The sequence below is a fragment of the Pleurodeles waltl genome, unplaced genomic scaffold (assembly GCF_031143425.1).
Source record: "Pleurodeles waltl isolate 20211129_DDA unplaced genomic scaffold, aPleWal1.hap1.20221129 scaffold_59, whole genome shotgun sequence".
NCBI lineage: Eukaryota > Metazoa > Chordata > Amphibia > Caudata > Salamandridae > Pleurodeles > Pleurodeles waltl.
The window spans coordinates 3,395,760-3,418,363 of NW_027150301.1; the positions used below are offsets into that span (position 1 = coordinate 3,395,760).

Consider the following 22,604-nt stretch of genomic DNA (forward strand, 5'->3'; position numbering starts at 1 on the left):
ATACCTAACATTACTCATTGACTTGTAAGCTGTATACTGCAACATTCTAGACATTGTTCTCACATATTCCTATTGGAATTTTTAAGCGAGCGTGTGCAAATTGTCATTGCGCATTCTTTCAGGAGCTCACACACTCTTGAAACGCATGGACTCTCGTGGCATATTCTGTGGCTTATTATTAAAACTGTTCATGGTGGATGAGCAAGGAAAAGACAGAACTATTTAAACGTGTAAAATCCAGATATGCAGCCCAATTGTTCAGCTTTTGCACATGTCCAGCACAATATATAAGCGTGTGGTGGAGATTATGTTGAACCGATCACCAGCAGTACGGCTCAGTGACTGAAAGCTCAGCACTGACACTTCCTGTGATCTGCAGATCATGGGCTCAAATTCATCATTACATGCTTTGTAAGAAGGGTAGCGTTACATAGTCTAATATATACACTTGTTGTATGAAGCACTATAAAAAGGAAGTGATTCATATTTGAAGCATTTAAAGGTGCCTGACTTTCTGCAGGGCATGAGGGAGATGCCACCAACTGTGCACGGTGAGCCGGTGTTCTCCACTCGCCTGCATGCAGGCTTGCAGTCAGCCATGGCCACTTGCTGCTCACAGCAACAGGACGCCTTACAGAGAACATTTAATCGCAGCAACAGAAGCGTCTTGGACATGCGGTGGTGCTAGATAATTAGTTCCAAGGCGTCGGAGGCAAGAATGAAAACAGAAGCGTCTCGGACATGCGGTGGTGCTAGATAATTAGTTCCAAGGCGTCGGAGGCAAGAATGAAAACAGAAGCGTCTCGGACATGCGGTGGTGCTAGATAATTAGTTCCAAGGCGTCGGAGGCAAGAATGAAAACAGAAGTGTCTCGGACATGCGGTGGTGGTAGATAGTTAGCGCCAAGGCATCGGAGGCAAGAATGAAAACAGAAGTGTCTCGGACATGCGGTGGTGCTAGATAATTAGTTCCAAGGCGTCAGAGGCAAGAATGAAAACAGAAGTGTCTCGGACATGCGGTGGTGCTAGATAATTAGTTCCAAGGCGTCAGAGGCAAGAATGAAAACAGAAGTGACTCGGACATGCGGTGGTGCTAGATAGTTAGCGCCAAGGCATCGGAGGCAAGAAAGTGAAAAAACAAGGCACAGGATGGAAGAATGTAAAAAAACAAGGCATCGGAGGCAAGAATGTGAAAATACAAGGCGCAGGATGCAAGAATGTAAAAAAACATGGCATCGGAGGCAAGAATGTAAAAAAACAAGGTGCAGGATGCAAGAATGTAAAAAAACATGGCATCGGAGGCAAGAATGTAAAAAAACAAGGCATCGGAGGCAAGAATGTAAAAAAAGAAGGCATCGGAGGCAAGAATGTAAAAAAAAAAAAAGGCGCCGGAGGCAAGAATGTGAAAAAATGCATGCTGACAGGGTGAGATAAATGGTGTTAAGAAGCATGCATGGAATGTGTGCAGCCAGGGAAAGACAACAAAATGTAAATAGCAAACACTGTGCAGCCTTAAGCAAAAACAATAAATGCTGTTTGTGCAGAAAGTAAATTAAAGTACTTCCACCCATCAAAGCAACGAGCGGCTGATGAGAATGAGTACTTGGCCCACACGAGACTGATAAGAGAAAGGCACATCGGATGGCAGGAAATAGAACCCCTACAACCAATGAAAAGGAGGAAAAGTAAAGCACCCGGCCAATAAGAAAGTGAGGCGGGATGTAAGTCCCTTTTAAGATATATTAAATACAATAGATTTCACAAACACAGCGCAAGCGCTGTGCAGTTAAAACCTAAAAATAGGGCCCTCAGATCCACTCTGCAGTTCAGTCCTGGACCTGCTGAAAACATGCAGAAGGCCTGCAATGCACTTCAGAGGACGGCCCTACTGCTTAAGGCCTACCTTGCTGCTTGAAGCTAGAACTACCAGAATGACTCCAAGGGCTAGTTGCCTGTTCTGACCGACAGGAACATAACAGACTCCAACCGTTTGAACCCTGCACCTGGACCCTGACAAGTGAGTCCCACCCTCCACATGGTGCCCACACAGTCCTGGAACCTTGGAGGTGGTGCTAAAGGTGCCCAAATAGGCAAAACCCAAAGTGCTTTGAGATCCAACAGAAAACCAGACCTACTTGCTCACCAATCTGCCCGAGGTGCACCGCCACTTGGACTGACTTTGCGGTAGCTCCTTCTGCATTCTTTTCTGCAGCAGCAAATCCTGTTCAGCAGCTCCTCGCAGAACGGGTATCCAGACTCATGGAGCACTTTTCGGCTACATCCTACAGCTTTTCTCCGCTGTAGATTTTCAACTTCCCAAAGAGTGCCAAAGTCTAAATGTAGAAATCTTCATTGCAACTTTACCCAGTGTCTTCCCAATGATGACGCCTCCTTGAAAAATCGCCATCTGGCTTGCCCTGCGGAACATTACCTTCTCAGACATGTTCTTTAACATTTCTCCTAAGTTCGACGGCAAGCCGACACAGGGCCAAATCCACCTCGTATATCTGAATCGCACTCCATTGAAGTTGGCCATAACTTCTGAATTTGGCCTAGCTTTGCATGTCTAGGCACTTTGAGCTTCTAGGTGCTAGTTTTCATCAAAACCTGTAAAAGTTCATAACTCTGGTTCCACTGATTTGTATTAAAATCATTTTGGTACCATTTTATTTATTCAATTTTACTCTGTGTTTCTAAATTGGTGTGGGAGCTGTCTTGTGTTGTATTTTCACTTTATTACTGTTCATGTACAGCATAAATAATGTACAGTTAAGCCTGGCTGCTTTTGTACCAAGATACCAGAGGATTAAGCACAGGTTGGTTTGGGTTTGCTTGAGGCTTTACCCCGACAAGGATGAATGCTGATGCTTTAAGAGGGTTAACAACCCCCCTCAAACAAAAACCCACCTCGGTCCACGCCTACTCGTGGCCCTGCTCCTCTTCCTCTATTCATCTCTCAAAGGTCCCTCTCTGTAGATGCTCCTCATCACCCAACTCCTCTCTTCCCACTCACCTCTCCCCCCCTCAGCACATGTCTATTCATCACCCTCCTCCTATCACTCACCTTCCTCCTCATCCTCCTGCTCCATCATCCTCCTTCCTCAGACTCCTCTTCCATCCTCGTCCATCCACCCGTCACACCATCTTCATCCCCTTCTCTACCACATCCATCCCTTCTCCTCCTCTCTAGCACCCCTTTGCCTTAACATGTCTTCTCTTCCCTTCAACTCACTCCTTTACTCTTACCTTATCCGCCTCTTTGCTTTGTCTCACCCTTCCTTTTGTTTCCTTTTGTTACCCTTGCTCTTGTCGTTTCTACCCTCACGCCCTCCATTCCTCCTCTTTGTGCCCCATCAACCCCTCCTCTCGCCAGGATTCTAGAATGTTTAGTCCTCTCCTCTTCCTCCTGGTGCCACACTTGATACTCTCCTCTGCCTCCTGGTGCTACACTTAATCCTCTCCTCTGCCTCCTAATGCTACACTTGATCCTCTCCTCTGCCTCCTTGTGCCACACTTAATCCTCTCCTCTGCCTCCTGGTGCCACACTTGATCCTCTCCTCTGCCTCCTGGTGCCACACGTAACCCTCTCCTCTGCCTCCTGGTGCCACACTTAACCCTCTCCTCTGCCTTCTGGTGCCACACTTATAACAACCTTGGCCCTGGGCCTTTCAGGACACTTGATGACAGGATGAGATCAAATTCACACCTATGAGTTACTCAATAGCTACTGTCACTAGTGGTCTCAGTAAGTGATGAGCTCTACCTTTCCAAACGCCTCAAAACATCTAATTTTTGGAAGTTCCTGTGAGTATTTGGAGATCTTGTAGCGCTGTTCTGGATTCTAAACCAAAGGAGGCCCAAGAGCACAGGGTATGTCTGTGAGTGTGCTGCATTTTCCCTGTAACAGACCCTGCATATGGCGGGTACATGTCTCACTTTTTCGCTGTGGGTGCTGATTCAATGTGGGGAGGCACTCCATGAGACCAGCGTCTGTTCCCTTTTGTGGACACTTTATAAGGCTGTTATCTGATCTCTTTCTCCGGCTGCCTGTTCTATGCAGAAGATCCTGCATCAGGCTGATGCCTGTTCATTGCCACAGACCGTGCTTCGGGCCCGTGCCTGCTCTCTTGCTCTGGATTCCATTCACTGTCACACTCTCTGTAAGAGGTTGGCGTCTGCTCTCTTGCTGTGGCTTCCTGTTACTTTCTGTTTTTTTGAGGTTCCTGCCTGCTCTTTCACTCTCTGCCTGCTCCCAGCTGCTGGCCCTGTACTAGGACAGTGTTTGCTCTCCCATTTAGGCTGCCTGCTCCCTAGTGCAGGCACTGCTAGGGACTTCTCTGGCACGACTGCCGGTACTGGGGCACAGACACAGTATGCTGCTAGTGTCTTTTTTCTCTGGTATGTCTGCCTCTTCCCTGACAAAGACACTATATGCTGCTGGTGTCTGCTCTCTCTGGTTATGGCTGCCAGCACTGGGGCACAAACACTATATGCTGCTGGTGTCTGCTGTCTCTGGTACTGGGGCACAGACACTGTATGCTGCTGGTGTCTACTGTCTCTGGTATGACTGCCAGTACTGTTGCACAGACTCTGTATGCTGCTGGTGTCTGCTGTCTCTGGTATGACTGCCAGTACTGGGGCACAGACACTGTATGCTGCTGGTGTCTACTGTCTCTGGTATGACTGACAGTACTGGGGAACAGACACTGTACACTGCTGGTGTCTGCTCTCTCTGGTTACGATTCCTGTTCTGGCGCACGGACACTGTATAATGCTGGTGTCTGCTCTCTCTGGTTACGATTCCTGTTCTGAGGCACAGACACTGTATAATGCTGGTGTCTGCACTCTCTGGTTATGACTGCCAGTACTGGGGCACAGACACTGTATGCTGCTGGTGTCTGCTCTCTCTGCTTATGGCTACCAGCACTGGGGCACAAACACTGTATGCTGCTGGTGTCTCCTGACTCTGGTACTGGGGCACAGACATTGTATGCTGCTGGTGTCTGCTGTCTCTGGTATGACTGCCAGTACTGGGGCACAGACACTGTATGCTCCTGATGTCTGCTCTCTCTGGTTATGATTCCTGATCTGGCCACAGACACTGTATAATGCTGGTGTCTGCTCTCTCTGGTTATGACTGCCAGTACTGGGGCACAGACACTGTATGCTGCTGGTGTCTGCTCTCTCTGGTTAAGACTGTCTGTTCTGGGGCACAGACACTGTATGCTGCTGATGGCTGCTCTCTCTGGTATGACTGCCTCTTCTGGGGCAACAGACACTATGCTGCTGGTGTTTCCTCTCTCTGGTTATTATTGCCTGTTCTGCAGCACAGACAGTGTATGCTGCTGGTGTCTGCTCTCTATGGTATGAATGCCAGTACTGGGGCACAGACACTGTATGCTGCTATTGTCTGCTCTTTCTGGTATGACTGACAGTACTGGGAAACATACACTGTATGCTGCTGGTGTCTGCTCGCTCTGTTTATGACCGCCTGCTCTGGGGCACAGACACTGTACGCTGCTGGTGTCTGATCTCTCTGGTTATGACTGCCAGTACTGGGGCACAGGCACTGTATGCTGCTGGTGTCTGCTCTCTCAGGTATGACTTTCTGTTCTGGGGCACAGACACTGTATAATGCTGGTGTCTGATCTCTCTGGTTATGAATGCCAGTACTTGGGCGCAGACACTGTATGCTGCTGGTGTCTGCTCTCTCTGGTATGACCGCCAATTCTGGGGCACGCACAGACAGTGAATGCTGCTGGTGTCTGCTCTCTCAGGTATGACTTTCTGTTCTGGGGCACAGGCACTGTATAATGCTGGTGTCTGATCTCTCTGGTTATGAATGCCAGTACTTGGGTGCAGACACTGGATGCTGCTGGTGTCTGCTCTCTCTGGTATGACCGCCAATTCTGGGGCACAGACACTGTATGCTGCTGGTGTCTGCTCTCTCGGGTATGACTGCCAGTACTGGAGCAGAGACAGTGAATGCTGCTGGTGTCTGCTCTCTCGGGTATGACTGCCAGTACTGGGGCACAGACACTGTGTAATGCTGGTGTCTGCTCTCTCTGGTTATGACTGCCAGTACTGGGATACAGACACTGTATGATGCTGGTGTCTGCTCTTGGTGGGGCCGGTGCCTGTTCCCTCTCAAAGACCCTCCAAGGGCTGCAGACTGCCTCTCACAGAAGGGTGCCTGCTCTTGGTGGGGCCAGTGCCTGTTCCCTCTTCACAGACCCTCCAAGTGCTGCAGACGCCTCTCACAGACCGGTGCCTGCTCTTGGTGGAGCGGGCGTCTGCTCCCTCTCTCGCTGCCTTTGTCCCTGTATAGAAGTGACTACTCTGTAGCCCGAGGTGATGGTGACAGACAGACAGGTTCCAGACTAGAAACCTGCAAGTAGAGGGGAGTCAAGTATGGAGGAAGTGGCTTGTGGCATATTCAGGACCAATCTAGATATCTGACCCTGTTCTTACACGTTGTTTAAGGCTGTTCAGGCATTTTAATATGGAATTAAGTGCCCTGGAAACCTCAGTCGGGTGTGTGTTCCTTGTGCCTGTGATCTGGAAACACGTGGCCTATACTCACAATCGGAACTTAACATCAGCACATCTGTGGTTTGGCTTAGTGTGGCTGTAGCTTCTAGTTTGATAACCTGTGGCTAAAGCTTATAATCAAGATATGTGTGACTGGTGATTAAACTGTGAATGTGTGGCTGGTACTTACTGTCTGCATATGTCTGGATGATCACGCAATGATTATTATTGTATGAACAACTTCACTTTACAAATCAACAGTTGTCACTTTTGTACTTTCCTCTCTGCAGGTGAAGCTCCAGGACTGGCTGTGTCCTCTGAGGGAAGAGATTAGATACATGCTGGAGTCTAAACTCAAGGAAGAAGAAGAATATAACACCATGAGGGTGAGTGGCAGCCGGGAGTCATGTGCAGTTAAAGATCTATCATTCTGTATGTGCAGGTTTGTACTTGCGCCTGTCTAGGTCAGAGATGCAGAGACGCCACTGGTTCACCCTTCAGCTTGGGTCATGCCTCTACCAGGTGAAAATACTGGGTGGAGAGTCGCTGTCCGGGGGCTTAGGAACCCAGATCTTTCCAAGAGTCTTCCTGAAAGAATCAAAAACAAGCATTAGCCTCCCAAACTTTGCGTAGTAATCACATACCTACACGGTCCGTGTCAGAGTGAGTATGCATGAACCGTAGGCATCTCTCTGTAAGTATGTGCATGTGTCTGTTGGTGTGTTTGTGTGTGAATGATCAATCAATCAGTCAGCTGTTTTTTGTATAGTGCGGCTTGTCACCCAGGTGTTTGTTGCAGTTGACTATCGGAAAAGTGAGGTTTTCAGTCCCTTTCTAAAGTGGGTCAGTGAGGGTGCGGTGCGGAGATGGAGTTGTACCCCCAATGAAGCCATGGCGTCCCTGAATGCCCTTTAGGCAAAAGCAGGGCCCTGGTCCGATTGGAAAGCCGCAACCGCATATGTACCGATAAAGACTCGCAAATCTTTAATAACAGTCCGAGCGTCAGCAAAGCGTTGTGGCCACACCCATAAAAATCTGGAGCATGAATCAACAGCGACTAAAATATACTTGTGTGCACTGTCCGGTGTTAGGGGACCACAGTGGTCCAAGTACACACATTGTAATGGTTTGTTTGAAATTAGGAGGGGTGTCTGCGGTGGGCGTTTTGCAGTGGAAACTTTAATTTGTTGACAGATGTCACAACAAAGGACATACTGCTTGGTCTCTTTATAGAGACCTGGCCACCAATAACGGGCCTGCAAGATCGAAATCGTAGCCGCCACGCCAGCATGGGCAGAAGCCGCCCCCTCGTGTGCGGCTTTAATCAATTGTGATCTTATATCTCTATTGGGAATGTCCTGTACACCTACACCTGGTATATTACCTTCAGCGGTCAGCATACCTCCCATATGGGAGGAATATTTGTTAGGAAATCCTTCAGGATAGGGCGTACCATCAGCCAACGCTCTGGTGGCCAAGTGCATGTACAACATGGACATTTGTTAGCGTTTCTTTCAGATCTGCTACTTTCCCCCACAGAAGTCTGTCTTTTATGGTGATGCCTTTGGAATCTCTGAACCCATTCTGGCGCCAATAATGCAGGTATTCATTAAAGGACTGGACACAATAATATGAATCACAAACAATCAGAGTGGGCTGTGCCGGATCCGTGTGCTCCAGTGCCATCAGCAGAGCTTTTAGTTCTGCCAACTGTGCTGTGCAATCCCCTAGGGTTTGTGTAAAGGTATGTAGAGGACAAAATGTATCGCCCTCCATGTAGCCACTTACGACTGCGCAAGCAGCAGAATATATTGGTGTTTTGTGTCAATTGCGGGTTGTGCTGAGCCATCGGTGTACATGACTCTATGATATTGTTCAATAGGCAATGTATTCGCTGGAAGTGGGTACTCTATTTCGTACTGTAAAAATTCTTGAGTTTGTAATTTTGGGTCAAAAATGAAGTCTACATCAGTGGCTGTCAAAGACGTAGCCCATTGTATCCAACGTGGATGTAATGCTTTTGTGTTTGGAACGCTGGCTTTTGTGTCAGCCTCTAGGGCTGGAATTGGAGAAACAACAATAATGCGTTTTCCTTGGGCAAGAGGCCTTTCTTTAATGACAGCCATCTGTACAGCAGTGAGAATTTTCTCAGTGGGAGCAAAGCGATGGTCTGACGCTGAATATAAGTGTGATTTGTAAGCAATCTGGGCTGTCTCACCTTCATTAAGTGTCACATGGGTGAAACTGATGGCACCAGCTATTACTCTGATGACCAAATGTGTTTTGTTGCCCCTCATGTGTAAGTGTTGTGCTGCAAGCATGTCTGTTTGAAAATCTCGAAGAATACGTGTATGTTCAATTGTCCAGAATTTACTTGAAAAATCAGGACGTATCAGATCATGTAAAGGTTTTATGCGTGTAGCATAATCTGGAATGTAAATTCTGCAAAAATTTAGGAAATAGAGATTGGAGTTTTTTAATCGTATTTGATGGTTGTATCTGTGCGCATTTTTCTAAGAATTGTGGCTCTAGGCTCTTTCCTTCACTTGACAGCTCATATCCCAAAAACAGGACGCTGAGGAAGGCGATTTTTGTTTTTTTAAAATTTAATTTGTAGCCAAATTCAGAAAATCCTACAACAATGCGGGCTACCCATCTTACAACCGTGTTGTAGTAGTTCATCATCCGTTAGGTAGATATCATCTACATAGGACAATGCTTCAGGATCAATGTTGTGCAAAATTGCTGTCACACAAGCTGCAAACAGTCCTGGACTGTTCTTATGCCCCTGAGGTAAACAACAAATTTTTTCTGGGAGCCTTGCACGCTAAAACTTGTTAAGTCTCTACTCTCAGGCGCTATGTTCTGGCAGAAAAAAACATTGGAAATGTCCAGTGTTGTTTTGTATTTTTTACGCACTATATTGTTCACTAGTGCCGTGCTATGTGAATTTTGTACAGCAAATGTGTGTAAATGACTGTTTAAGTGCCTGTAGTCTAAGATTATTCTATATGAATGGTCTGGTTTAGCTACTAGGAATAACTGATTATTCATTGGGGAGAGACAGGGTTCAATTACACCCTGGTACTCTTATTGTGTGAGTATTTCTCTCACAGGTGCTTTTGCTTCGTTTTTTATTTGATACTGAGTTTGCAGGTGAGGTTAATTTTTAATTGGAATTACATGGTCGGGGGATTCTTCATCCCATCCTACGTGATTGCAGTATAAAGCAGGAGCCTGTGCCAAAGCCCAATCAGTGGCACAGGAGTCAGCGAGTTCCTCTGGAACAAGGGGTGAGAAGGAAGGCTTAATCACGTCTTCCCCATATGGGCAGGTACGGACAAGTTTGGGTGGCCAATCTTGTTTGGCAAACAAAACATCATGTATGTTTACCACGCGATCCCAAATGATTGCGTCTATTGTGTGCTCAAACTGCAGCATTACTTTATACATCCTATCAGGCGTGGAGACACACATGTCCGCAGTTTCTACTTGTATAAAGTCATCAGTTGCTTTCACCTCCAGATGCTCTAGAAGACTCCAGCAAACTATTGTGACCTCTGCTGCGCTGTCTAGCAGTGCTAGAGCCCACTTCTTATTCTTCAAGAGGACCCTTTTCCTGAGTGGCATGTCGAACTTTGACTGCTGCCACTTTTTTCTTTTTGAATTGTGGTTTTTGTTGAGTGGGTTTATCTTCCTTTTTAACAGAAACCTCAGAAGAGCGTTGTGATTCCTGTCTCGGTTTCACGTACTCTGTCCTTCACTCTGATCACCCACATCCCTCATTTTGTTTTTCCGATGAGTCCTGAAAGGAACAAGATTAGCGTGTATCAGTATATTGATATCTATCAGCCATTTTTATATTATCTCTATTTCTGAGATTATGGCCCTCATTACAACCCTGGCGGTCGGTGTTAAAGCGGCAGTAATACCGCCAACAGGCCGGCGGAAAACAATGGAATCACGACCGTGGCGGAAACCGCCAACAGAGACAGCCACTTTAACACTCCGACCGCCACAGCGGTACAGACAAACAGCGCAGCGGTCACCGCCAACAGACAGACGGGAGACAAAGTATCGCCCACAGTATCACAACCTACCAATCCGCCACCTTTTCCGGGGCGGATTCACCGCGGATAAAAACACGGCGGAAACAGCCATTTCAAAGGGAAAACGCTCACCTCTACACACTCCACAAGGAAGGAGGGCACCATGGAGCCTGAACTCCATATTCTTCCTGCACTAGTCTTCCTGCTCCTATACGACGATCATCAACGCCGGAGGCGAAGACAACGGTGAGTACTGCACCTATGACATAGGGGAGGGAGAGGCAAAAGACAGGGACACACACATGCAACACCCCCACCCGACCCTCACCCACTACAAAACACACACCAATGCATATCCAAACATTACAGTAACAACCCCCAACCCCCCGGAAGAATGCAAAGACCAAAGGAAATGAGTGGAACCATTGTAATATATAAAAATATAGTAACCAAATATCTACATATATATATATATATATATATATACATTAAACGAAATATACACCACGATTAGTAGTGCAGGTAATGCACAAGTCATTGTCCGTGGACCACTGGGCCCAAAATGCATGGGCGAGGCCCACACTAGATACCTGATCAAAACGGAGAGAACACTGCTGGGGCATCAGATACAAATACAACATGCACCTCAGGGGGAAGGAAAGGGGGGGCACCTCAGCCGGATGAGTGCACCACGCCAGATCCATGAGGGGGCTCCATGCCCATTGATGTATCCTGGGGAGTGCAAAGCCACAATCTCCCAAGTCTCTACAGTGTGTGGGTTGCCCACTGTACCATCCTGGGGAGTGCAAAGCCACATCTCTCAAGTCTCTACAGTGGGTGGTTTTCCCACTGTACCATCCTGGGGAGTGCAAAGCCACAGTCTCTCAAGTCTCTACAGTGGGTGGTTTGCCCACTGTACCATCCTGGGGAGTGCAAAGCCACAGTCTCTCAAGTCTCTACAGTGGGTGGTTTGCCCACTGTACCATCCTGGGGAGTGCAAAGCCACAGTCTCTCAAGTCTCTCCAGTGGGTGATTTGCCCACTGTACCATCCTGGGGAGTGCAAAGCCACAGTCTCTCAAGTCTCTACAGTGAGTGGTTTGCCCACTGTACCATCCTGGGGAGTGCAAAGCCACAGTCTCTCAAGTGGATAACAGTCTCCACTGGTTCTGGAGGGGGACTGGTGCCCAGAGTGCTTCATCCTGTGCAGGACAGACGGAGTGGATGCATGTCTCCACTGGTTCTGGAGGGGGACTGGTGCCCAGAGTGCTTCATCCTGTGCAGGACAGACGGAGTTGATGCATGTCTCCACTGGTTCTGGAGGGGGACTGGTGCCCAGAGTGCATCACTCACCCCGTGACGGTCCCAGTTGCGTCACTGCCCCTGCCGCTCATGGGCTAGCGGTGCTTGAGTTGGCGGTCCTTGCCCTGTTCGGTGGTGCTTGCCCTGTTCAGCGGTGCTTGCCATGGCGGTCTTTGCCCTGTTCAGCGGTGCTTGAGTTTGCAGTTTCTGACCTGTTCAGCGGTGCTTGCCCTGTTCAGCGGAGCTTGCCATGGCGGTCTTTGCCCTGTTCAGCGGTGCTTGACTTGGCGGTGCTTGCCCTGTTCAGCGGTGCTTGCCCTGTTCAGCGGAGCTTGCCATGGCGGTCTTTGCCCTGTTCAGCTGTGCTTGACTTGGCGGTGCTTGCCCTGTTCAGCGGTGCTTGCCCTGTTCAGCGGAGCTTGCCATGGCGGTCTTTGCCCTGTTCAGCAGAGCTTGAGTTTGCAGTTTCTGACCTGTTCAGCGGTGCTTGCCCTGTTCAGCGGTGCTTGCCCTGTTCAGCGGTGCTTGCCATGGCGGTCCTTTATTGCCCAGCTGGGCTGGGGCTGGCGGTCCTTCATTGGGCAGCTGGGCTGTGGCTGCCGGGGCCCTCCTGGGCAGCTGGGCTGTGGCTGGCGGTGGCCTCCTGGCCAGTGACGATCGGGCTGCTCTCCTGGGCACTGACTCTGGTGGTGGCCTCCTGGCCAGTGACGATCGGGCTGGCGGGGTCCTCCTGGCCACTGACGATCGGGCTGCCCTCCTGGGCACTGACTCTGGCGGTGGCCTCCTGGCCACTGGCGATCAGGCTGCCCTCGGGCTGCCCTCCTGGGCACTGACTCTGGCGGTGGCCTCCTGGCCACTGATGATCGGGCTGCCCTCCTGGGCACTGACTCTGGCAGGGGCCTCCTGGCCACTGACGATTGGGCTGGCGGTGGCCTCCTGGGCAGCGGGGATGATGGCGGTCTTCTCCGCCGTGCTGCTCCTCCCAGACTTTGGCGATTTCTTTTGCCCCTTCCCCACCTTGGGAGGAGTCACAGCTGAGTCGACACTCCCCCCGGGACCCTTGTGAGTGGCTTTGCTGGCTGGAGTCTTGCTCCTCTCCCGCCGGGCACTGTCCAACTTCTGGTGCTTCACAGGGGGGGGACTGGCTGTGCTGTGGCTCAGTGTCACACTGGCTGCCCTGTTGCCCGGTGCACTCCACATACCTGTAATAACAGGCACCACTGGTCCCGGAGATTTTTTGGCTGAGGTGCTAGTACGGGACCTATGAATTGGAGGGGGGGTGGGAAAGAGGTCAAGCTTGGTCAGGAAAAGTTTCTTAGGAACACTGGGATGGGTAGCTGGAGGGGGTTTGGGAGTGGAGGAAGAGGAGGTAGTTGTAGGAGGTGTAACTTTTGTGGCTTGGGGTGCAGGTGCATGCGCTGGAGGCTGTCGTGAGGTGGATGTATGTTGGGTGGGTGGGTGTGTGCCTGCGTTTGTGTACTTTGGGAGAGGGCGTCACAGACACACTGGGAGAGGACACAGGGGACGTGTAAATGGTAGTGGGGGTGGTGACTGCAAGTGAGCGGGATGTGGTGGTGGGTGTGCTGGTGCGGGACCTAGTGGCTGTAGTGGTAGTGCATGCAGGTGAGACTGTAGACGAGACTGGGAAGGAGGAGGGAGACGACGACGAGGGGGACACAGTAGAGGCAGTGGATGTTGGTGTGTCTGTATGTGTGTGATGCTTGCGTGAGTGCCTGTGGGATGTGTGGTGCTTATGTTTGCCTGAGCTTCCCTTGTGTGGTGAGGTGTGTGCATGCTGGTCTGATGGTGTGCTTGGGATAGGCTGGGGTACAGGGGATTGGGTCTGGGTGGAGGAAGTTGGAGGGGGGAGGCTAGACACAGGGACAATGGCTGCCATCAGTGCTGAGGCCAGAGTTTGCAGGGTTCGATAAAGGGCAGCCTGACCAGAATGCATGCCCTCCAGGAATGAATGCCCTCCAAGGCAATTCCCTTTCTACACTCTGGATGGCATTCAAAATGGTAGACTGCCCAACAGTGAGGGACCTGAAGAGGTCAATGGCCTCCTCACTGAGGGCAGCAGAGGTGACAGGGGCAGGGGCTGAGGTGCCTGGGGCGAAGGTGATGCCCACCCTCCTGGGTGAGCGGGCACGGGGCGAAGGCTGAGGGGCTGCTGGGAGGGCGGTGCTGCTAGGGGGGGTGGCGGCTGTACCTGTAGAAGTGGGGGGCACAGATTTTGCCGCCACCACAAGGGAGCTCCCATTGGAGGACGAGTCCGTGTCGCTGGTTGCAGATCCTGTGACCGCCGTGAAGCTCCCCTCGCCCTCCGTCCCACTGGTGTATTCAGAGTCCATGGTGTGGCCCTCCAAGGCCATGTGGGATGCAGCTCCCTCGTGCTCCGGTGCCACTGTACCTCCGCCTGATGATGCTGATGCACACAAAAACAGGGAGACCACAAAAAGGGGGGGGACGACAGAAGAAAGACAGGTTGAGTGCATGGCTTACCGCTACCGTTGGCGAACAATACAGACACAGCAGCCCCCTGCAGTACGCTGCGCTGTTGAGCTCTACAGATGCAGTTCCTGGGATATGGCCTACATGACTATGGTCGACAACTGCACACATAGATGACACAGGGGCATGTATACCTGTACTTGGCACTCTACAGAGGTGGGGTGGAGTGCCACATGGCCTGCATTACGGAGGGGCCTAGCCTACGGAACTCACCCTGGCCTAGGGAAACCCACAGCCCTCCTCCCCCACCCAGACACCTTCACTGCGCGCAAAGTCCGCAGAATGATGTTCTACTCACCCCCTTGTGTCTGCTGTGATGCCCTCAACCGCCCATCCAACTCAGGGTAGGCCACCGCCAGGATCCGGAATATCAGGGGGGTCATGGTGCGACGGGCACCCCTCCCACGTTGGGAGGCCATCCCCAGCTGAGCCTCCGCTGTCTTCTTGCTCCAGCGGCGAATGTCCTCCCATCTTTTACGGCAGTGGGTGCTCCGTCTGTGGTGGACCCCCAGGGTCCGGACGTCCTTGGCGATGGCACGCCAAATATCCTTCTTCTGGTGGGCGCTGACCTAAATGAAATGTACAGGGGAAGAAGAGAAGTCATTAGCAACTGCACCGTCGAAGTGAGTGGCCCACATAGCTACCCTTGCCATGTGGCACATGCATTCACAGTCCTTCATGCACGCAGAACTGTGCCTCCTTCATTCTTACAACCAGTCCTCTCCACTCAGGCATAGCCCATACAATGTGCTCCCTGTGTACTTACCTGTTGGTCTGGAGGACCGTAGAGTAGCGTGTACTGGGGGAGGACCCCGTCCACAAGCTTCTCCAACTCCTCTGCAGTGAAGGCAGTGGCCCTTTCCCCAGACGCACAAGCCATTTTCTCTTCCAGACCAAGGTCACCGCAGCACTTGCAGTGTAGGTCCTCTCCTGTCGAAGATAAGGTATCGAGTGATTGAACAGACAGAAAATGGCAGTCACGTCCACGGCGGTGACGTCCGCGGCGGTGCGTACCATCACCGCAGGCGCACTTCGTCATTGGCTCCTGGGACCCATAGGGTCCAATGTTAACCAATGCAGCATTGCGCCGCGGTCTTCGACCGCCTACCGCGACGGTGTACAACGCCAGCGCAGTACCTCACATCCCATTGTCCCAGTTTAGAGGTCAGGCAGCCGCCATTTCAGGGGCCCACATGGGTTCATTTTTAAGTGCGTCACAGATACCTAGGCCTAGACTCAACACACATACAGGCAACTTTTTGGATTATGATTCGTGTTCTGTGTAGACTGTGGGCACATACCTCTGAGTTGTTTGACTCTGTGGTCACTGTTGTCCTTCCTAGGCACCGTCCGCTGGGACATGTGAGGAGATGGCGGAATCCTCCTGTGTACCGACCGCTGGTGGACCTGTTGACAATGGAGGAGCGACATTTAATCATCACCTACAGGTTTGACCGTGCCACAATCCAGGAACTATGTGCCCAGTTGGAGCCTGACCTGATGTCAGAAATCCACCATCCCACAGGAATCCCCCCTCAAGTGCAGGTGCTATCAGTGCTCCATTTCCTTGCAAGTGGGTCATTTCTAACAACAGTGGCCATGGCATCAGGGATGTCCCAGCCTATGTTTTCAAACGTGTTGTCCAGAGTCTTGTCTGCCCTGCTGAAACACATGCGGAGCTACATCGTTTTCCCTCAGGTGGAGGATTTGCCTACAGTGAAAGGTGACTTCTATGCCCTTGGACATATCTCCAACATCATAGGTGCCATTGATGGGACCCATGTAGCTCTGGTTCCCCCCCCACAGGAGTGAACAGGTGTACAGGAACCGGAAGAGTTATCATTCGATGAATGTACAGATTCGATGAATGTACATTCGATGAATGTACAATACATCTCCCAGGTAAATGCTATGTTCCCTGGCTCTGTGCATGACGCCTACATCCTGCAGAATAGCAGCATACCTTATGTGATGGGTCAACTCCAGAGGCACTGGGTGTGGCTATTAGGGGACTCTGGTTACCCCAACCTGTCATGGCTACTGACCCCAGTGAGGAATCCCAGGACCAGGGCAGAGGAACGCTACAATGAGGCCCATGGGCAGACTAGGAGGGTGATCGAACGCACCTTCGGCCTCCTGAAGGCCAGGTTCAGGTGCCTCCATATGACAGGTGGTTCCCTATTCTACTCACCAAGGAAGGTGTGCCAGATCATCGTGGCCTGCTATATGCTTCACAATTTGGCTTTGCGATGACAGGTGCCTTTTCTGCAGGAGGATGGTCTAGATGACGGTGTTGTGGCAGCTGTGGAGCCTGTGGACAGTGATGATGAGGAAGCAGAGGAAGAAGACATTGACAACAGGGACTCAGTTATCTAGCAATATTTCCAGTGACACACAGGTGTGAATACATTCCTGCCTACTACAGGTACTTTCACACTTCTACCTCTATCCTGTCTGTCGATTTCAACCAGTATATGGTAACTGAGTTGTACATTTCCATTACGGTTTCACAGGTGTGGTTTCCAACGTGTGTCATCTGCTTAGATTCCTCATGGACTTGAGATGTGTGTCATAGGTATGTTGACATTACATTTGAGAACGCATTTTGTCACTGTCATTGCTAATACACATTTTCAAAATCACAGACTGACTCCAGGTTGTTTTGTGCTTCAAGGGTGTTTATTGCAGTGCTAAATATTGGAGGGGGGTTGTAAAATGGTGAGGGGTGATGGTGAAGGAATGTCCATGGCAGAGTCCAGTCTATTAGTCTCACAGGTGCATTGCCCATATGGGCATAGGAAGTGGAGCTGGGGCAGTTCCAATATGGACAGGGTTACAAAGTGGGACAGTAGGATGACAATCAGGGTGGTCTTATTTCTTGGTGGGGGTCTTGGCATCATGCTCTGTCTTGTTCCTGGTTCTCAGGGACCGCTTGTGGGGTGGTTCTCCGTCTGCAGGGGGTGGGGTGCTGGTGTGGTGGTCCTGTGGCGGTGCCTCCTGTCCACTAGCGCCGGCGGAGGTGGTGGGCAGTTCATCGTCCATGCTAGTGTCGGGGGCCCCTTGGAGTGCCACAGTGTCCCTCCTGGTGTTCAGTATCTCCTTCAGCACCCCTACGATGGTGCCCATGGCGGTGCTGATGGTTCTGAGTTCCTCCCTGAACCCCAAATACTGTTCCTCCTGCAGGCGCTGGGTCTCCTGAAACTTGGCCAGTACCGTTGCCATCGTCTCCTGGGAGTGGTGGTATGCTCCCATGATGGAGGAGAGGGCCTTGTGGAGAGTGGGTTCCCTAGGCCTGTCCGCCCCCTGTCACACAGCAGCCCTCCCAGTTCCCCTGTGTTCCTGTGCCTCCGTCCCCTGGACCGTGTGCCCACTATCACTGCCCCCAGGTCCCTGTTGTTGGGGTGGTGGGTTATCCTGGGTTCCCTGTAGTAGTGGACACACAGCTGATTGACGTGTCCTGGGGACGGAGGTATGGGCCCGCTGGGTGGGTGCTGTGCTGGTGTTACCAGAGGGTGGAAGGTCTGTGGTGGGCTGTGCCTGTGTGAGGGGAACCGACTGTCCCGAGGCCCACGATGGTACGGGCTGGTCATCTGGATCCAGGTGGACAGAGCTGCTGTCATCACTGTGGGCCTCTTCTGTGGGTGGAGTGGAGATGTCTGGACCCTCCTGTCTGGTGACGTTGGGTAGTGGTCCTGCAGGGGTGGAAAGGCATGATTATTGCATCTGTGTGTTTCATGGTGTGCAATGGGTGGGTGACCGTGTACCCCAGTGCTAGCATTCCTGTGTGTGGGCTTTTGTGATGATGGTTGAGGGGGGTGTTATGGGTATGTGCAGTGGGCATGCTTTAATGATGGGTGTCCATGCTTTGTCTTTGCATGCAGGGCTTGGTGTTGGGATGGGTGGTTTGTGATATTGGTACATTTGTGAGGAGTTGGAGTGATAGGGGTGGGGGCGAGGGTGGGGGTATGTGATAGCATGTAGGTAGGGTGGGGGATATGATGGTTAAGATTTGACTTACCAGAGTCCATTCCTCCACCGACTCCTGCGAGGCCCTCAGGATGCAGAATAGTCAAGACCTGCTCCTCCCATGTTGTTAGTTGTGGGGGAGGAGGTGGGGGTCCGCCGCCAGTCCGCTGTACCGCGATGTTGTGTCTGGAGACCAAGGAACGCACCTTCCCCTGTAGGTCATTCCACCTCTTCCTGATGTCGTCCCGATTTCTTGGGTGCTGTCCCACTGCGTTGACCCTGTCGACTATTCTTCGCCATAGCTCCATCTTCCTAGCTATAGAGGTGTGCTGCACCTGTGATCCGAATAGCTGTGGCTCTACCCGTACGATTTCCTCCACCATGACCCTGAGCTCCTCCTCAGAGAACCTGGGGTGTCTTTGCCGTGCCACAGGGTGGTGTAAGTGATGTGTGGGGTGGTGTATGTGGTGATAAGTATGGTGATATGTAGTGGTGTTTGGTGTTTTGTTCGTGGAAGTTGTGTGGGTGATGGTGTTGAGTGTCTGTGGCTTCTAGTTTGTGGATGGTGGTGTCTCTCTCTGGCCTTCTCTCTGTAATTGTGGTCGTAGGGGTTTGTGGGTGATGTGGGTGTGTGTTTTATATTGTATTGGGTGTGTGGGAGTGGTGTGTGTATGTGTCTCATGTGTGTGTCTTTCGAATTGTCCAATGTGGTGGTGTTTTGGAGATATGTGTGTATTTTGAGCGCGGCGGTGTGTCCCGCCAATGGAATACCGCAGTTGAAAGACCGCTGCGTGGATTCGTGGGTCGTGATAGCATGGGCGTATTTCTGTTGGCTTGACGGTGTCGGTTTTGTTTTCGCCAGTTTATCACTGACCTTTGGTGTGGCAGACTTGTGTGGGTGTCTGATTTTGTCGGATTTCGGGATGTGGGTCATAATAGCTGTGGCAGATTTCCGAGGCCACGGCGGTGTGTTGGTGGTCTTCTGCACGGCGGTAAGAGGCTTTTACTGCCAATGTTGTAATGACCCCCTAAGTCTAACCACTGCGGGTGACACCTGTCGCTCCAATACGGGTTTTGCTCTGGCTAACTAGCAGTGCCTCATCCCCACCAAAGGATAGTGATGATTGGGCAGCCGAGCGCATGACATACTAGGCTTCTCAGGGAAGTGGTGGTCACTAAGGTCTCATCCGGTTCTCTCTCTTACAATTCAGTCTCATATATAAATGACAAACAGAAGCAGTATATGTTTCAATAATAAGTTTAATAAAACAACTGCATTTTAGAAAGCAAAGCGTGAGCTGCAATAACCAGGACGACACAACATGACAGCATGAGAATTGTGACGAGAAGAGTGAAGCATAGAAACTACGCTATCATATTGTCACTATTTTTGATGGACTAATCCCTACCTAGGCTATGATAGAGCACAGCATGTTAAGTTCTAATTCTGCCCTTCCGGTTCCCCTGGGAAGACATCAACCACCATACCTGAGCAGAGGCCTGTGGTCTGCGTTAGCATCTGTGGCGAAGCATTCGGCAATCAGCAGACAGTTGTGGTTCCCTGTCTGGCATCTCCCTCTAACGAGTAAGGGACAAAGAAGTGTTTTTATATTGACACAGCTGATGTTCTAAGAAAGTGTCTCTACGTAAGGATGTGTATTTTCTACGAATGTTGGAGACTAAACTTCTACCACGTTCACCGGCAATGTACCGTGCTGTAGCCTTGGAGGAAGCACAGAGTGATCAAGAATGTCTTGTTTGAGAACAGAGTGCTGGCCTAGGCAAAAACAGTTACCTAGCCAGAAATAAAACAAGACCATAAAAATGGTTATTGTAACAATAATAAGGCGAAGCCGAATAAAATATATCTAGGTTAAAGTGCACAGCGGCCTAGTGTGTTAAAATAACGTTGATGGAGCTAGAACTAAAATGGCTACACAACAGAGGTGAAGGCCGTGGTTCAGGTAGGTGAGTCCTTGGTTATGGAGGATTTGTAGGCATGGGTCAGGAACTTGAAGTGGCATCTTTTCTGGATCGGGAGCCAATGAAGGTCCTTCAGGGCCTTGGTGACATGGGTTCTCTTGGGCAGGTTGAGATTCAGCCTGGCAGCTGCGTTCTGGATCGTCTGGAGTCGTTGCATGATTTCGGTGGTGGTACCTGCATAGAGTGCGTTGCCGTATTCCAGTCGGCTGGTGATGAGGGCATGCGTCTTCCTCCTGCTGATGCAGAGCATGCGGAATGTTTGGAAGCAGGCTGCTGAAACACCGTTGACCTGGCATTTCATGGAGAATTTGCTGTTGAGAATGATGCAGAGGTTGTGGGCATGATCTTTCGGTGGGGGGGTGGGTCCAATCTCTGCTGGCCACCAGGAGTCGTTCCAGAGGGTTAAGTATCTGCCGAAGATCAGAACCTACATTTTGTCCGTGTTCAGCTTCAGGCAGTTGTCCTTCATTCAAGCAGAGGCCTTCTTCATGCAGTTGTGGAAGTTGGTTTTCGTCTTGGTGGGGTCTGCTGAGAGCCGGAGGAAGAGCTGTGTCGTAACAATGATTTCTGTGTGTGTGAGTCATTTCTTTGTGAGTGTGCACTTTCATGTGTGCTTGTTCGTAATGGTCTCTCTATTTGCTTGTGCATGTTTGGGTGTGGAAGAAATTATAAGTGCATGCATATATCTGTGTGATCGTGTGAACCAGTGAGTTTGTGTATAAATGGGCCTGGAATTATCTGTCAGTGAGTTTGTACATGCATACATGCAGCTGTGTGTGGAATGTGTATATACATTTTTCTTAGTGTATTAACACTGTTGTACTACAGTCATAATCTGAGCTGCAAAATGTCAACAGAAATAGATCTTGATTCCAGAATCCTGTCTACATTATTGATGATGTGTGCTCAGTATCAGCTTGAAATAAATCACAGAATATGCATGACACTGGGAATGTGTTATTGTTGCCAGTATTAAGTTGTTGACCTTTTGTTGTTAAGATTTGTGCTTGGTGACGTTCATAGGATTGCAATTCTTATCTAAAGGCTTGTGAAGGTGCAGGGTCAGTTTTATTAATTCAAGGGCTATTGAATTTATTTCCTTGGGTAGGAGATGTACGCTTCACATAAATTCTAACAGAGAATAATGTAATTTACCGATGGGTCTTGTGGAACTTTTGGACCAACTGAGTTTCACTATCAGTGATTATTTCCTTTTCTTGGTAGTTTTAGAAGAGCTGATATCCAAGGTCTGTGATTATTATCTTCCATGATGGTTCTTGTGGAACTGGAAGACCATCTGAGATTCACAGTCAGTGATTATTTTTTGCTTGGATCAGCTGAGGTCCATCACCAGTGACTATTTGCAGTTCTCCATGGGTCTTGTAGAACTGTTGAATCAGTTTAGGTCAACAGTTAGTGAATAGTACCAATTCTTGATGGGTTTAGAAGAACTGATATCCAACATCAGTTATTGTTTCCTCTTCTTGATGGGTCCTGTGGAACTACAAGATCATACACTGAGACCGCACCAACAAAAATGGCGGGGGCATCATTATCATATTCAAGAACACCATTGGATGCATCGCCACCAATGACGACACCTCACCACGCATGGAAGACCTCGATTTCCAACTACAAACTGATGCCAAAACTACTCTAAGAGGCACCCTCATATACAGACCCCCAGGACACTGACGAGCCTTCTGTGACACCACCCCCAATATCATTGCACCACTACCCGTTGACTCCAACCCTTACATTCTACTCGGCGGCCTCAATTTCCATATAGATTACCCCAACAACGCCAACTCTACCACCCTTCTTGAGAACTTGAGCAACATAGGTCTCACCCAACTAGTCAATGTACCCACACACAAGACCGAAAACACTTTTGACCCCCTCTTCACCTTCAGCAACAGAGTCAGATTCAACCACATCACAGCACTCTCCTTGGCCGACCACAGCATCGTCCACTTCACCTTCACTGATGCCCAACATACCACCACCAGGAACCACAGAGCCAACTACCACAACTGGAGCAGAATAACTGAAACACAGTGGATGTAGGCCCTCAGTTCATCCAAACCCAACTTTAAAAAAGCCACAAAGGCATATTGTTAGTGTTTATTCTTGAGCATGTCTATTCATGCTGAAAGTAAGTTTGGAACCTATGGATAAAAAGTACACTTATGAGTCTCACCAGACTGATCTCCTTAGAAACCATCATCCTTATGTAATTTATGGGTGGTTTGTGGTTACCCTCAG

General features: G+C 50.0%; 1 protein-coding gene across 1 annotated transcript in view; it reads left to right on the top strand.

Moving 5' to 3' along the window:
• The window catches only part of LOC138278807 (E3 ubiquitin-protein ligase TRIM39-like), a 233,389-nt gene that overhangs the window by 88,714 nt on the left and 122,071 nt on the right, over positions 1-22,604 (top strand). The window contains exon 2 of the mRNA XM_069219319.1: positions 6,821-6,916. Coding sequence (XP_069075420.1) covers positions 6,821-6,916 — 96 coding nt within the window. The remainder of the gene's footprint in view (positions 1-6,820; positions 6,917-22,604) is intronic.